The 15,808-nt window shown below is 35.5% G+C and overlaps 2 protein-coding genes across 3 annotated transcripts; one reads left to right on the forward strand and one right to left on the reverse strand.

The window, feature by feature from the left end:
- Window positions 1-1,579: 1,579 nt before the first annotated feature.
- On the reverse strand, window positions 1,580-1,951 carry LOC131144593 (PHD finger protein ALFIN-LIKE 3-like). Its single transcript, XM_058093322.1, has one exon. It carries the CDS (start codon window positions 1,949-1,951, stop codon window positions 1,580-1,582), a length of 372 nt encoding a protein of 123 aa, XP_057949305.1.
- A 1,863-nt stretch (window positions 1,952-3,814) lies between these two features.
- LOC131165669 (adenylyl-sulfate kinase 3) lies at window positions 3,815-8,461 on the forward strand. Of its 2 annotated transcripts, none has more exons than XM_058123666.1 (8): window positions 3,815-3,991; window positions 4,053-4,277; window positions 4,999-5,139; window positions 6,397-6,546; window positions 6,642-6,760; window positions 6,842-6,926; window positions 7,605-7,651; window positions 7,915-8,461. In XM_058123666.1, the coding sequence occupies exons 2-8, from the start codon at window positions 4,055-4,057 to the stop codon at window positions 8,011-8,013; spliced, it is 864 nt and encodes a 287-aa protein (XP_057979649.1). In that variant the 5' UTR covers window positions 3,815-3,991; window positions 4,053-4,054; the 3' UTR covers window positions 8,014-8,461. The 2 variants fall into 2 exon arrangements, with proteins under 2 accessions (XP_057979649.1, XP_057979642.1); XM_058123659.1 differs by having other exon boundaries at window positions 3,870-4,277; window positions 7,915-8,054; window positions 8,144-8,461.
- The last annotated feature ends 7,347 nt before the right edge of the window (window positions 8,462-15,808 follow it).

Genomic DNA, 15,808 nt, shown 5'->3' on the forward strand with positions numbered 1-15,808 from the left:
TTTATAGTAATTTGATAGGTTGGATGTGTATGAAACTAGTGAATGTAACGTTGTGAACATACTGGTATTGATTGTGTTGGATAAATGTTTTCTTTCAACAGGTGCATGGATGAATATGCTCATTTTTTAAAGGGGACTCTGCCGAAATTTTTATAGTAATTTGATAGGTTGAATGTGTATGAAAGTGGTGAATGTAACGTTGTGAACATACTAGTATCAATTGTGTTGGATAAATGTTTTCTTTGAATAGGTGCATTGATGGATATGCTCAATTTTTAAAGGAGACTCTGCCAAAATTTTTATAATAATTTGATAGGTTGGATGTGTATGAAAATGGTGAATGTAATGTTGTGAACAAATTGGTATCGATTATGTTGAATAAATGTTTTCTTTGAACAGGTGCATGGATGGGATATGCTCAATTTTTAAAGGGGACTCTACCGAATTTTCTAGAGTAATAATTCTTTATATAATTGGACACCCACACTATGCTAAATGTATATCAAATTTTGAGTTCCAATACTCATATTACTATTATTCATATTAAGAATATCGGGTCAACAACAACTAAAGAACTCAATATAAAAATCATACGTTATAAATATACACTAACTCATTGGACATATACCATGATTTATGTGAAAAACAATTCATGTCTGCAAAGTAGGTCAATAACTGCATACTTACCACAAAAGAAAAAAGAAAATGACGTCAAACTTCATGAATTGTGAATGAAAGTTGCTGCCAAATGAGCATAGCATATCAGTGCTACTGCATACATGAAGGTTGATAATAATTAGAGGCTGAACTTTGTTCCTAAAATTTGAACCCTATATCTCCCTTCCCTACCCCCCAAACTAAACTCAACATGCATGCTCAAGCATGTACCAAACGAAGTCAAATTTCAAACCAGAAGGGTATCTTTGTTAGCCAACATGCCTACACATATGAAACATTGTTAAAAAAAATTTATGATCACATATCTATTACAAATTAATCCAACAAAATAGTGTGGGTAACGCGTGTAAAAAAAGGACTTGGATAAGCACAAACACCTTTATAATTTGATCCAACTCAATGTTCAAAACCTAGTTGAACTGGGACTTGCTAACCCCATCCCTAAATCAAATAGTTAAGTAACTAATGAGTGAAGATTATTTTAAGTTAATTAACTAATGGATCCAAAGGATATGGATACTTGATGTTATCAAATATTAAAAGCCATATTTTAGTTTCCATTTAGGCGAATGATTCAAGCAAGAAAAAGGGATTTTTTTTGGGGGGTTTGAACATGCAAGTAAGGCCAAAAGATTATCTCATACAACATGACGTACAAATCTAGAAGACCACATCAAATGAGAGATGTCGTTTCGTGACACGTGGCAAATCTTGCTGGACCAAGTAGCGATATTACATCAGAGTCATTCCGGGAATTATTTGCCCAAAAAAGGTATTATTTAATATATTTTCTTAAAAAAAAAAAAGATAAATCGGGAAAAAAGTCCTACAAGATGGGCATTTGTATTGCTTAATACTCTCAGCCTTTGCGGGGGGTAATCTTCACACACTTTACATGGAATCACTTCTCACAAATTTTGCAACCAATCCAAAACTCATTAGCATTGTAGTTTCCACTGCAGCTTCCACAAAAGGTTTCACTATGTTCATCTTCATCTTCCTCGTAACTTTCATCAACAAGTCTCGAGTTGCCTTTAACTTGTCCATCATTAATCCCAAGTGCAGGTTCAAGAAGTGGAACTTCCTCTGTTAGAAGAGTAACTTCCCAAGTTTCATTTGGCTGTATATACAGACACAGGTTCTCCTTATCTGGATCATAGAGACCATAACAACCATTAACATAATAGGTTAAGGCACGAACAAGGCTAGCTCGTCTACTATTGTAATCCTTGAAGATCTCTTCTACAGTTCGAGAACTGGAAGCCATTTCCATGGCGTACGAGATTAAAGTGATTCAATAGAGCTTGAATTCAGACAAAATGCCGAAACCTTTTGGGCATATTCGATGAACAGAGAGTGGCTTGTTGAGGTTGGGACCATGGTTATAGATCGAACTCTGCCAAAGAGGTTTGGGATAGATACCCTCCCCGTAACACTAACAAAGCCCACCTATAAATAGGGTAACAGACAAGCCCATCTTCTCCATTCTTGAATTCAATCTCACTTCCCAATCTCTCCCTAAAGGCCTCTGCATCACTTCCCACTCTCTCTCTTTTGTCGGTAATTTCATTTCTTCATCTACCGATTTCTTTCGAGCTTCGATCTTTGCTTTTTCGTTGTATTGGGAGGGTTTTGTGGTTTTGATTTCTTTTCTTATCGGTGTCTGCATTAACTCTACTATTTTTGTTTTATTATTTTGGGGAACTCGATAGACCTGTTCCGTAATGCGAATCGGTGTGTATTGGGGTTCATTTCTTGATGAATTTTTTTTTTTTTGGGTGGAAAAAGGTGGTGAAACGGCTTGCAAGAAGATTCCCTCCCTAGGAGGTTGCTAAAGGAGCATTTCAAAAGGCTCTCTGGTACCTATTTGACTATCAAATCAATCCAAGTAATTGTCCTGTGGAATCAAGTTTTCCTTTTTCAGATTGAGCTCGGTGATCTCTAATACACGGGTAGGTTTTAGGATTCATTTCAATGAAAGATTTTGTATTAAAAAAGGAAACATATTTAAAAAATGATAACTTATTTTATACGATTAATAATTCATAAAACTCAAATGTTGATCATTTCTAAAATTATATTTTTATGCATTCTTTTGCTATACCTTTTTTTCCCTCAATTTTCTTAATATGAAATATGAAAGTTAAATTCTTTTATATTTCTTTTACTTTTTTTTCCCCTATTTTTCATTTTCTAAATAGGGCCTAAATAGAAGGTTGCTGTTATCAATTAATTAGTTTATCTAATTGATTAACAATTTCAATAATAATTATTTTAAATTAATATTTAAATATTTTCTACTCAATAAAATAATAGAAGATTTCCCTATTTAATTAAATATAATTAGTGTATATTTATAATGTATGACTATTATATTTATTTATAATAAAAATAATATTTTTAACTAAATTACAAAATATAATTTATTATATGTAAAAATTTAAATTAATAAATGATTATTCCTTCCAATAATTTAATTAATCACTATTATAATAAATAAATAAATAAGGGGAAAACAAAAAATTCTTCATACACCGAAAATCTCGCTACACGAAGCAACGAGATTTAAATGGTAGCTTCAATCTAGTCTAGACGTGTGACAAACAAATTTCGCTACTCCAAGTAACGAGATTTGCCTATGTTTATCTTTTCCGTGACACGTGAAAAATCTCCCTACTTGGAGTAGCGAGATTTGTTTAAATCTCCTTACTCCAAGTAGCGATAATACATTAGAGTCATTCTGGGAAACATTTCTCAAAATAAGGTATTATTTAATATTTTTTTTAAAGGATAAATCGAGAAAAAATTCAAAAAGAGTGGGCTAGTGCAACTCGCTACTTTGTGTAACGTTTTTTCAAATAATTTTTCTAAATCTCGCTGCACCGAATAACGAAATTTAAATGATAGTCCATCCAAGTATTGACGTGTGGCAAGAAAATCTCACTACTTGACCTAACAAAATTTGCCTTGAAAATAAGCTGGTTGTGACGTCTAATAAATCTCGCTACTTGGCTTAGCGAGATTTAATGGACTAAGTAACCAAATTATGTTATTTTGGAAATAATTTTATTATTTAATATATTATTATAAATTAATAATAAAGTAGGAAAAAACTCCATCTGTCATTATCTGTCGAGCGCCATCGCCGTGTCATCGCCGTGGCACTCAAATAACTCTCTCCTCACCGTCTCTCTCCTCCTCGTCTCTCTCCCTCGACTGCCTTCAAATTTTCTATAAATTTTTCTGTAAAAAACCATCGACCGCAATCCTCGCATTCTCCTATTTTTAATCAGACAACCTATTTTCGGACCAGGTAATTTTTCCACCCCTTCCGTCGACATTTTTTCCTCCTATCTTCACTCGTCCCCTGATAGGTATGGCTTCTCGGCTTGGCGTCCCGCCGTCGCCTTGGCGTCCTCCGTTGGACTGGGACTCCGCCGCCTCCTCCTTTCCGTCGAAGCTAGGGTTTGTCAAGATTTCCCTGGTGAAAGGTGTTTCTTTCTCTGATTCGAATGCGAGGTCCAGCTTCTTGCCATCACTTAAGGCAGTGGAGGACTCTCGGGCCTCCATTGCCAGCCAGAATGTTGATATCTCTGGAGGTATTCGCCAATCCGCTGCATTTCGAGCGTTATTTTTTTCTTTTTTCTATTCTTCTTCTCATTATTTTTTTTTTTAGCAAGATGGACGGCATTGTTTGTTTAGTGGATGATATTTATGAATCTTGAATAAAAGTACAGTGTGTGTCAGAAAGCCGGGTGAAAGTTTAGTCGTCACGAATGTAATAATTTATGGTTGACAATAGTCCCTAAGATTGCAACAATTTTAATGGTTAATATTTCTAATAGGAAAAGTAAAAGATCAGCCCCCAAATAGGAATCAGGTAAAAGTTTGGGGTAATTTGTTCACAAGTCTCTGAAATTCATGTAGTTTAGAGGAAGATTGTGAATGCTTTTCTTATATATATATATATATATATATATATATATATATATATATATATATATATATATATATAATATATATTTATTTATTTATTTGTTTGACTGTGTTGATGCTCTGGAATATGATGCCCTCAATTTCCAATTTATTTATTTATTTATTCATGTAGTTTTTTTTGTTTAATTGATGCTCAGTGGAAACAATTTATTGTCTATAACTGTTGAGTTATGTGAAGCTGGGTCTCGAAATATTGTTGTTCTTTTACATGGCAAACCTGGCTGAAGGCTCTATGCATATAGTTGCAAGCTTGTTACAAATCAGGCCGATAGTTTATTCTCGTATGGATCTCTCTAGGGTTCTAATTTCTAGCTATCTATCTAGGTAAAAATCTCCACCAGACCTCCACTATGGGAAAGTCGACAAACATAGTGTGGCATAAATGTTCGGTTGAAAAACTCGACAGGCAGAATTTGCTTCAACAAAGAGGATGTGTTATATGGATTACAGGTCTCAGTGGATCAGGTTTGTTATGCAATTGTGTATGGCATTCTCTACTTATATTGGTAATTGGATTTGGGACATCTTTGCCGCATGACTTCTCTTGATTTACAATGCTTCTTTTACCGGTTAGATGATGTGGTTCAAATGATGATGTATGGTTCTTATTACGTTCTCATGTACCTTTGCTATCATTTGGCAATGGTGTTCAACGTCACTTGTGTTCTTGAAATAAATCTGACACCATTTGCTTGCTATTTTACTTTTTTCCTGATGAATATTCTGGCCTCTGCGATTTATGAAATTGCTATAATGTTAGAGATGAAAGATGGCAACGTCAGTACAAATTTTATTACTGTGAGCAATATTTTTTAAGGTTGTTGACGATCTTCTTGTGTTCATATGTTAATGTCATTCTTCAGTCCTTCTAAGTAGATCATATATTACAAAAGGGAAGTGATAACCCTGTTATTCCATGAATAAACCAGTAGAAGTTTTATATAAAATAACTGTTTTGCCCTTGTGTTTGCAAGAAATATTTGCAACAATGATAATGAGGATATTTTGGATCCCTTTGTTTCATTTGTAACTAAACTCAAAATTTTGGGCTAATATTCAAGGTTTGAGCAAAAGAATTTTTTTTTTTTTTTTGTAGTTTGTCTTTGTGATGATTGCTCCTTTTACTGGGCTTTGGACAATCCATGTAAATTATATAACAATAAAATAAATGTGGCAAGTACTTCAAACTTAACATTATATATTAAGGATTCGAATGTTTCTTAACATTAACTACGTGTTTGTCTTTTGTTTAGTTAACATAATTGCAGAAACCCAAGAAAGATGTTTCTAGTGACCTCTCATAATGAACACAATCAGATGCTAGGAAAGACTGAGTTCAAGCTTGAATCTGGCTACTTTAGCCTGTTTAAGGACTGGGCTTGAGATTTTTTCACAAGGCCTGACCTTGTGAATTTGCTTCCAGTGTTCCATTTTTATATTTCTTGGATTATGCATTTAATAAGTTTGAGGCCAAGCTGTTAGTGGGTGGTGCATTTTTTTGACAGTCACGGTGCTATCAACTATCAAGTGAAAAATGAATGTCAAAATGATGATATATCTGTTGACAAAGGAAGAAAATTCTGATTACAAATTATTAGACAATAAGCGAGTTTGAGCTAGTGTATTTCTCACCTCCATATTCAACCTTTTCTTACTGTCCATAGCTTGCTATTGATGTTCTTCTTGCTATAATTATTATTGTAACTTGGAGTTCAAATTTAGGAAAAAGCACTTTGGCCTGTGCTTTGAGTCGAGGCTTGCACTCCAGAGGAAAGCTGACCTACATACTCGATGGTGACAATGTTAGGCATGGTCTAAACCGTGACCTTAGTTTCAAAGCTGAAGATCGTGCAGAAAACATACGGAGGATAGGTTGGTATATTTTTGGTTCATTGTTTGAGACTTTGTTCTCTTTTTTTTGAATATATAAATTTTTTTTTCAAATTTCATATCTTCATGAATTTTAGGGGAGGTAGCAAAACTCTTTGCTGATGCCGGTGTTATTTGCATCGCTAGCGTAATTTCTCCATACAGAAAGGACCGAGATGCCTGCCGTGTGCTACTGCCAGAAGGAGATTTCATTGAGGTCTCCACTTATTCTGGCGATGATTAAACTGTGAGGGCATGTGCTTAACCTAGGGATGTAATCAGAGCATACGTTTTTCAGGTGTTCATGGATGTACCACTTGCAGTATGTGAAGCAAGGGACCCAAAGGGATTGTACAAACTCGCACGAGCTGGAAAGATAAAAGGTACATTTTACAGTGTGTTAATAGAATACACTCAATAACGGTTGTTTCTATTCCCAATTATTTTTGGCCTATTTTGCCTGTCAATTTTTTGTTTCTGACCTCTGTTTTTTGTTGCTGTGGGTAGGGGTAGGCCATCCCATCCCATCCCAAATCCCTCCCTAAGGCTTGAACCTAACGCCTCCAACATTGATGTCCATGGTCAAACTGGTATTATTGTCTAAGGGACTACAATGTCTCATGTTGAAGTGACACTATATGGAATGAAGGGCTTGTCACTTGGAAAATTCCTAGTGTAGCTTCAGAGTACAGAATATCACTTTGAAATCCCTGGGATAGCCTTAGCATGTCACTAGACGAAGTGTTATTTATCCTGGGATGTGCTTATGTTTCTCTCTCCTTTCTTCCACACAATGTCGCTGCCATTGACTCTAGTCAAGGGTGTTTAGTTACTACTAGACCTTTCACAGCAGACCATTATGTTGATTTGCTTGCTTTTCTATTTGAAAGCAATTGACTTGGAGTTGGCATCCAGAATTGCCTTAGTGCCGTTTATTTCCCCATTTTGGTAGTTAAAAAATATTATTTATTATTAAACTTTGGCTCTGTTTAATTTGCTTCTGCCAAATTTAATTATTTGATGAAATTATCACGCGACTATTTCTATTATTTTGAAATCAGGTTTTACGGGAATTGATGATCCATATGAGCCACCGTCAAATTGTGAGGTACCCGTACAATGAGAGGAGAAACATACATAAATGGGTTTGTTTGTGCATTAAAAAAAATCATGGTGAAAGTTGTGGTTTGGCTGGCACCCTTCTGTTCATCTGGTTGAAGTTTGAAATATAGAGTTGCCAGAGCATTCTAAAGAAAGTCAACTTCATACACATTCTGAGCTATCTTTAGTATATTTTTTGAATTTTTCTTTATTCATTTGGGATCCCCCAGGATTTAGTAAGGTTTTAAAAGGAAAACAAATGTTTTGCAGATAGTATTGCAGCATAAGGAATGGGATTGTGCTTCTCCGAGTGATATGGCTGAAACGGTGATAACGTACCTGGAAGATAAAGGATACCTGCAGGCATAATCATTTATCGCTGGGGATGTACTTACAATGTGCAAGAAATGGTAATTGCTTCTTTAATCTCATGCAGGAATGAAACTCCTCGTTTCCCCCATCCATACTTCAAATTCAGATTGTTTGATTGATTGATTAGGCAATGCCACCAAATTTATCTTGGAAGAAAGCCAAATTTAGGGCTGTGAGGGCTTTTGTTCGTTTGTTTGTTCGATTGGTTGCAATAAACAGGGTAGATCTACATCTACCGCTGCAGCTGAAAAATCAGCATGTGATTTGTATGTTGTATTTTGGGATGTTTTGGGGGTTCATCTGTAAAAATAAAAAATAAAAAAGGGCAGCCCGGTGCACAAAGGGTGCGAGGAAGGGGGCAGATGATTATGCCCAAATGAATCCTTGTAATGTAAGCATAGATGGCTGTGTATAAAATTCTCCTTTGCTTGGTTGGTTGTATGTATCTCTCTCTGGTTTTCTCTTGTAACTGTTCCAGTTTTATGTTTAATGGCTGCACCTTCTCTCTCTCTCTCTCTCTCTCTCTCTCTCTCTGAAGGAGCACTGTCTAAGAGGCATGAAAATTGGAGCGCTTGGCAGTGACATGGGAATGGGATCTTCATTTAAAAATGTTATCCTTAGGGTTGATGGCACCAAAATAATAAAGGCATTCCTCGAGAGGAAAGTGGTTGAAGCTGATGGCAGCAGGGGTAGTGGATGATTGCGGGATGAGCTTTTCTTTTATCCCCTTGATTTGTGATTTATTTGACTTAAAAAGTGACCTTGAGATAATACCTGCGTGCGTGTAAAGCCTTCCATTACCAGCAATCAGTCCGTCCACTGTGTCATCATCTCATTTGGATCCTCATCCTCTCCCACATCAACTTTTTCCTCCTTGGACATATTAGGTTGTGTTTGTTTTTAGGACTTTATTTTGCACCCAAAATATGTATATATAAAATTGGATTGTCTGTATATATAAAATTGGATTGTCTTTTCTATGTCTTTTTATTTTACACTCAAAATGTAACGACCTGCTTAATCTACTACATAATTAATTATATTAGATACCCTGATATCATTAACTAATGAGATAGCAATGTGAATTTGAATCTGTGGATAACGGGGATATACCTGTCATAGACAGCGGAAACCTAAGTAACTGTAAATATAAATTTCATCCATCTAACCGTATAACATAATATACCAGAGTTACTTACATTTTATCATATACTGTATAAATATATAATCCTCAAAATATCAAAAAAATAAAATTAGGATCTTATATAAAAAATCTACTGACCTTAGTTTAAAAGACTCACCCTCTTAACGGGGTAGCACAACCGCCTCAACGGCACGAGGTTTGGTCCGCTTGTCTTTCTGGATTTCTTGAAATGGTTTAAGCCGGGGTGAAATACATCTCAATAAGAGAAATAAACTAAATATAGTTGTATGACAATATGAATATTTGCGTACTATAATAAATAGTACATGTCACATGCTTAAAAACCCTAGTAATATCATAACTGAGTAAGCATATAATTTTATAATTTTACTAAATCATACTGTATTTAATTGTTCATAAAATCATCTGATATAACTAGTAATTCTGAAATTTATTCAGGATGAATAGCTAACTGATGTCATGTATTAGTCCTCATGACGGGTTATGCAGCCCGAAAGCGGGACCCAACAATAGCTGGCCGACCACTATCGAGTCAAAAATGTCTGTAAGTACGATGGGTTCACCACACTCTGGTCCAGACTGCCAAGTGGACATATATAACTTTACACTGAAAGCCACATCAACTATCCATCTCCCACCTCCTATACTGGCAAGGGCGATTAGCACAAGTCTAAACTGAACTGAATTGTATAGTTACGGTATCGTGCTCCTGATAACTTATCTGAACTATCATCTGAATTCTAATAACATATAATACATGATAATATACTGTTTTAACATAAATAGATTGATAGCATTTCTGAATTCTATAATAACATAAATAATTAATGCCTTGTGCCGAATACATTCATAACTGCGGCCTTACACCGAAAATATGCATATCTACGACCTTGCACCGGCTATCAATCACGGTCTTGCGCCGAACATATCATACATGCTGATTTGAGTAAATGTACTGTTTATCATATATTCTGAAATCATAGTTTACTGAATTATCATGTTATTCCTGAAAATAATTGAAACATGTTTTTTCTATAAAATTGACTTAACATAATACAATATGCATAAAATAATATTCATGCCACACAAACTGAATAAAATCATGAATTCTATTCTGAAATCACAAATTCTGACATTTCATACTTAAAAATATATATTCTTGTGTAATAGCAATATTTTTCTAAATATACATTTTCACAAATATACTTATACATAATACATGCTTTTTGAAAATTAATCTTCTATTAAATAATAATGATTTTCATAGAAAATTATTGTTTTAGTTTACTCCCTTACCCGACTACTGAATTACAATGACTAGTCCTACACCTGCAACACCCTGAAACAACATCTCCTTGAACAAAACTTCAGTATTTTTTGGAGTACTACATTTTATACAATTGTAGGAAAGCCAAATATTAAATAAAAAGTATTATCTTGAATTTGGGATGGAGTCAAAGTTAGTCCTACCAATGATCCACTCCAGTAGACTTAAAGAGAAACTTCCCAGGAGTGTTGTGGCGGCCTTGGATTGTCGAACCGATAAGAGACCGGCCCAAAATTTTAAAGAGAAGGGAGAGGGGACGAACAGGAGAGAGAGAGAGAGAGAGAGAGAGAGAGAGAGAGAGATTCTTCGCGTGATTTTTGCAGAAAAATCGAGTTTAGGCTATTTATATAGTTGCACTCGTCGACGAGTCACGTCACTTCGTCGACGAGGCCACGAAGGGAGTTCATCGACTGACTCACTCGAAAAATGAGCAGCTCGGAAGCTATCCCAAGTATAGAAGTTTTGTCGTGTAATATTCAGTCCAAAGGCTAAATCGTCTCCTCAAGAAATGCGGTTTAATCTCAAGTTTTACATTTTTCCAATCGAAATTAAAAAGTTACTGAACTCATTTCAGATTCGATTTCTCTGGATTGTTGGAGATTTCTTTTGACAAATTAACAAAAATGCAATTTAAACCCTAATCCTAACATGCACTGAATTAAATAATAAGAACAGAAAACCTACGTCTAATCAGGCAAACATCGAAATACACATTAAATTTTGGAATAGAAAAGACGGCAATTTCAACACGTAATTAAAACACGCAATAATGGAAACTCAATCAAACACATATGCGAACGATAAAAACCGAACCTTTAACAAAATCAAGACCAAACTTAAACGCAAACATGAACTCAACAAAAATTTAACATTTAAACAACTCAAACGATAACAGAACACGATAAAAATGAAAACTTTAATAAGGCTAACTCTAAACTAATCGAGCTTCAATAAAGAAATTAAATTTTAAAAGGACAACTAATTTAATTTTCTAAAAACAAAAATAATTTTTTTTCTTTTTGGATTTTATTTTATTTTTTTCCTTTTTTTTAGAACCAAACCAAACTTAACGGAAGTAATTAAATACTGAACTGCTAATTAAATCTTCCACTAAAATTACTTAAGAAAATAAATAAATAAATACTGCAATAATAATAAAACACCTTAATTAATATTTAAAATTTAAACTTTTAAATAAACCTCAAAACAAAAACATTAACAATATTCAACTAAAATAAAGAAAGGAAAAAGAGGTAAGAGAGAGAGAGAGAGAGAGAGAGATATGGTGCTGTAGTGTTGCTGTGTGATGTTGGAGGTCTCGGCTGGCCGTGGCCTGGTGTTGGAGCTTCTAGTGGCTTGGGTGGTTGCAAGAGTTGCATGAACAAGGGGAAGAAGCAACAGGCAGCCGAGAGTCTTCACAAGCAGCAGGCAGCCGAGAGCAGACGGTGTTCTGGAGAAGCTGGCAACAGCAGTGGAGACGCACAACAGCTGGTAGCAGATGGATGGCCACTCGCAGCAGGGTGGTGGCTGGTGGTTGCTGTAGAGCCGCAGTGGGTGCAGCAACTGTGCTGTGGTTGCAAGACTTCGAGTGGCTGGCTGGAAGGGAAGCTTCATAGGAAGTTGGCAACAGGGTGGCATGGCTAGTGCGTGGCTGTTGTCTGGTGCCTGGCCGTGGAGAAGTAGTGGCTTTGGGGCGGTTGGCTGGCGCCTGGGAAGAATAGGGAGGAGCAGCAGAGGGAAAGGATGAAGAGAGAAGGGAGAAAAGGAGACTGAGGGCAAGGAGAGAAAAGGAAGGAAGGAAGAAAGAAGAAAATTGAGGGAGAGAGAGCCGAGAGAAGGAGCTGGGAAAAGGGAGAATGAGAGAGTTAGAGAGGGAAGGGCAGAGAAGGTGAGAGAGTTGGAGTAGGGAAGGAGAAGAGAGGGGCTGCAGGGTTGTGTGGGTGAAGGAAGAAAAGAGGAGTTTTATAAGAGGGAGGGATGCGTGGTTACTCTATGCAGCAGATGGATCCGACCCGGCTGCATGGCCGAATCACATCAGTATTTTTTTTATTTTTTTTTTCTCTTCCTTCTTTTTTTTTTTCTTCTTGGTGAACAAGTGTGATTTTGACCCTTTTAGAGCCCATTTCTCTTGAAACTCAAAACACAGAAGTTGTAGATAATCTTTTCATCCTTCTCCAAAATTTTGAATCATCTCGATTAGAGCTTGGATAGAAAAGTTATGCCGAATTACAAACTGATGCCGGATTTAGCTCCCGATAATTTTTCTGCGATAAAAAATTGTCAAAAATTCATAAATTACTCAATAAAATCCAGAGATTATAAATAGGACACTTTGTTAAAATATTGAAAGTAATTAGGTATTTAATTAAAAATATAAGTCCTAATGCATGAATTAAAACGTCTAATTACGCAGTTTAAACGCGTAATCACACTCCCCAACTAACGTTTTACTAGTTTCTAACAAATAATGTGAATGAATTTAAGGGCAGTATCCACAATTGCTAACTCCAGTAAATATGAAATTAATACCCATACAATACAATCATACCGTTTCACATACAAGAATATAACTTAATTTCACACGAGCTTGTTCATATTCAATGTACACAACTCCGAAGCACGTCACTCATGCAAGTTTCATCATTATATAGCATTTAAGAATGATATACTCATATGAAGTTAACCAGCATTCAGAGTTAATGCGGTCATATAAGTTCGAGTATAAACAAGTGAAATCTCGAGGTGTGTGTGATGTGTGTGACTCAATACACTTAGGATACCAGTGGACACCTACAGAGCGGTCGGTTTGACTCGGCCTAACTGGTATACCCTCAAGAACACTCAAAAGGAATAGGTTCACTTGTCATATGTGAGGAGGAATGTCACGATCAAACATCCCACATATTGAAAGGAACAAATGCTAAGTATATGGAGTGGACTAATTTGAGAAAGATCTAGCCTATCTATGAGGTATCGGGTCCTTCACCCTAGCATCTTCTCACCTACTCGTCATATCCAACTGAGACCACCCTAGATCAACTCATTCACAAATTTGGCGTGAATACATCTGAGGCATTAAACGGTTAAAGAATCTTCAGACGTGGAGAACATGTGTTGTGTCCTTGATTTTTTTTTTGTGGTAATACTGTGGAGCAAACATTAACATTTCATTTCATGTGCATTCCTATTTCTTATTCTTTCTTCTGCTCATTCTTCAATTTCTGTCTTTTCTTGGTCAATTAGAATTTTTTTTACACTTCTTTTGTTGTCTTCATACCATCAATGAAAATTAAACTCAAACAGTAGTCCATGAATTAAGTCCATTTTCAAGGGTGGCTCAGCCTTCACATCTTGAGTAGAGGCTACAAGACCCAGGTTTCTATCTTCCCACTAGATGTCACCTCTGGCTAGTAAATCAAAAACAGAGACTAGTGTACAAGGAATCGTCCAGAAGAAAGGAGAACTAAGTTCCATGAACTCTAATTTGATGTTAACACTCAAAATGACGATAAATAGCTCAAGGATATCTCATAAGGTGTTATAGTCGTCACGGGTGTTCTCTCAATGCCCACAAGGAACCGTAAGTGTAACGAATCACGTGAATGTGTCTATTCAACCTCATGAGATGTCGTGTAAATACAAGAAATTATATAGTCAAATTAACACGATTGTATTATCAATCAATTCTTCATGGAGTTACAAAATGAATAAATAGAAACTACATATAAATGACTCAAGTGTGTAATTCTTAGGTTATATGCAAGTATGTGAAGGGTATAAGTCAATGTTAATCATGGCATAATCGTTTATCCTCAATGCTCTTTCTTTTTCTCTTTTTTTTTTTTTTCAAATTAATATATAAATCCCAGCAAGTATACGTGCACAGTGTCACATGCAAATGCTCACCCCCCCCCCCCCCAACTAAAGTGGAACATTGTCCTAAATGTGAAAGTATAGGGGAAATAGAAAAACTGTGCACAGGAAAAGTAGGGCATACTTGGGTGGCGAAGTAATGGAAAAAAAAAAAACTGAACTACAAGAAAATGTACCTGAAAATTAACTAAAAAAAAAATAAAGTAAAATAAAAGGAAAAGAAGGGATAGAAAAACCAGTTCCATCTAGTGACAATGAATCTGCTGAAAATTCTGAGGAACAAGAAGACGAAGATGATGGGAGTGCATCCAAGGATGATTCAGAATGACGTGCTTGATCCTTATGGTGTTTTGATACTTTATCTTATGTATTAGTACTTAATATTTCTATGTATTTCACCGGCTAGCATTTTAGCTTGTATCATATTCTGGATGGCCTTAAGTACTTTGTAGTTCAAACTTAAATATGATTTATGATTGATCACCCTTTTTTCCTTTTTGATTGATGTCCATAGGGGGAGAGTGTTTGAGAGAGCAAAAAGAAAAATATGATTAACTACTTGATGCTTGATACTTGATGCATATGTTTGACTACCTAATGCTTGATACTTTATGCATATGTTTGACCACCTGATGCTTGAATACTTTATGCTTAAGAATGCTTGAGAAATTTACTTTATGCTTGAAGACTCTATGCTTACTAAATTTTTCGTTCATGCTTATTGAAAGGGGGAGCTATGACTATTGTAAAAGGAGAGTACTTTAAGGAGTATTTTCTCATTTTTTCTCTAGATTTGTCATCATAAAAAAGGGAGAGATTGTTGGCCTAACAAGGCTTATAATTCTTACTTTGATGATAACAAATCAAGATAAGTTTGATATGGTTTTCAAGTTGAACTGTTTCAGGAAGTAGGTAAAGCTTAAGTATTTCAAAGCAAACTCAAGGGTTAATAAAGCTCATGATGGACATATTTTATAAAAGCTTGAAGAATGAAAGTTGATTGAAAGCTTAAAGATTATATATGATCAAGGAAAGATTTCAAAGTAAGGATTTACGTGAAGTTCAAAAGTTTAGAGTTTTAAGGATGTCTTTATGTAAGTACTTCATGTAAATCTCAATATAAATTGAATTGAAGCTCTTACAAATAAAAAGAAACTAAGAAACAAATTTTTGAAATACCTTAAAATATGTTTTCTAAATCAAAATGATAAAGGTCTCAAGTAAGGAAAGAAGTTTTCAAAGTGAAAAGCAATTTTCTGAGAGCCAAGCGACTGCTAATACAGGCAGTAGACTGCATAATTAAAAGAATTAAAAATTGGGAGCCAGTATGGCCCCAGGCGATTGCCTGAGACCTGTCAGGCACCTGGGTGGTCAAGACAGGCTCTTGCCTATGCCTTGGAAGGCAACTACCAACCTTCTGTGTGTTG

The sequence above is a fragment of the Malania oleifera genome, chromosome 1 (genome assembly GCF_029873635.1).
Source record: "Malania oleifera isolate guangnan ecotype guangnan chromosome 1, ASM2987363v1, whole genome shotgun sequence".
NCBI classification, from domain to species: Eukaryota; Viridiplantae; Streptophyta; class Magnoliopsida; order Santalales; family Ximeniaceae; genus Malania; species Malania oleifera.

Bases quoted from the DNA above. Each gene is read 5' to 3' on its own strand.
- LOC131144593 (XM_058093322.1), bottom strand. From the start codon at position 1,951: ATGGAAATGGCTTCCAGTTCTCGAACTGTAGAAGAGATCTTCAAGGAT.
- LOC131165669 (XM_058123666.1), top strand. From the start codon at position 4,055: ATGGCTTCTCGGCTTGGCGTCCCGCCGTCGCCTTGGCGTCCTCCGTTG. The intron at 6,927-7,604 runs GTACATTTTACA...TTTTGAAATCAG, and splicing joins ACGAGCTGGAAAGATAAAAG to GTTTTACGGGAATTGATGAT. The intron at 7,652-7,914 runs GTACCCGTACAA...AATGTTTTGCAG, and splicing joins AGCCACCGTCAAATTGTGAG to ATAGTATTGCAGCATAAGGA.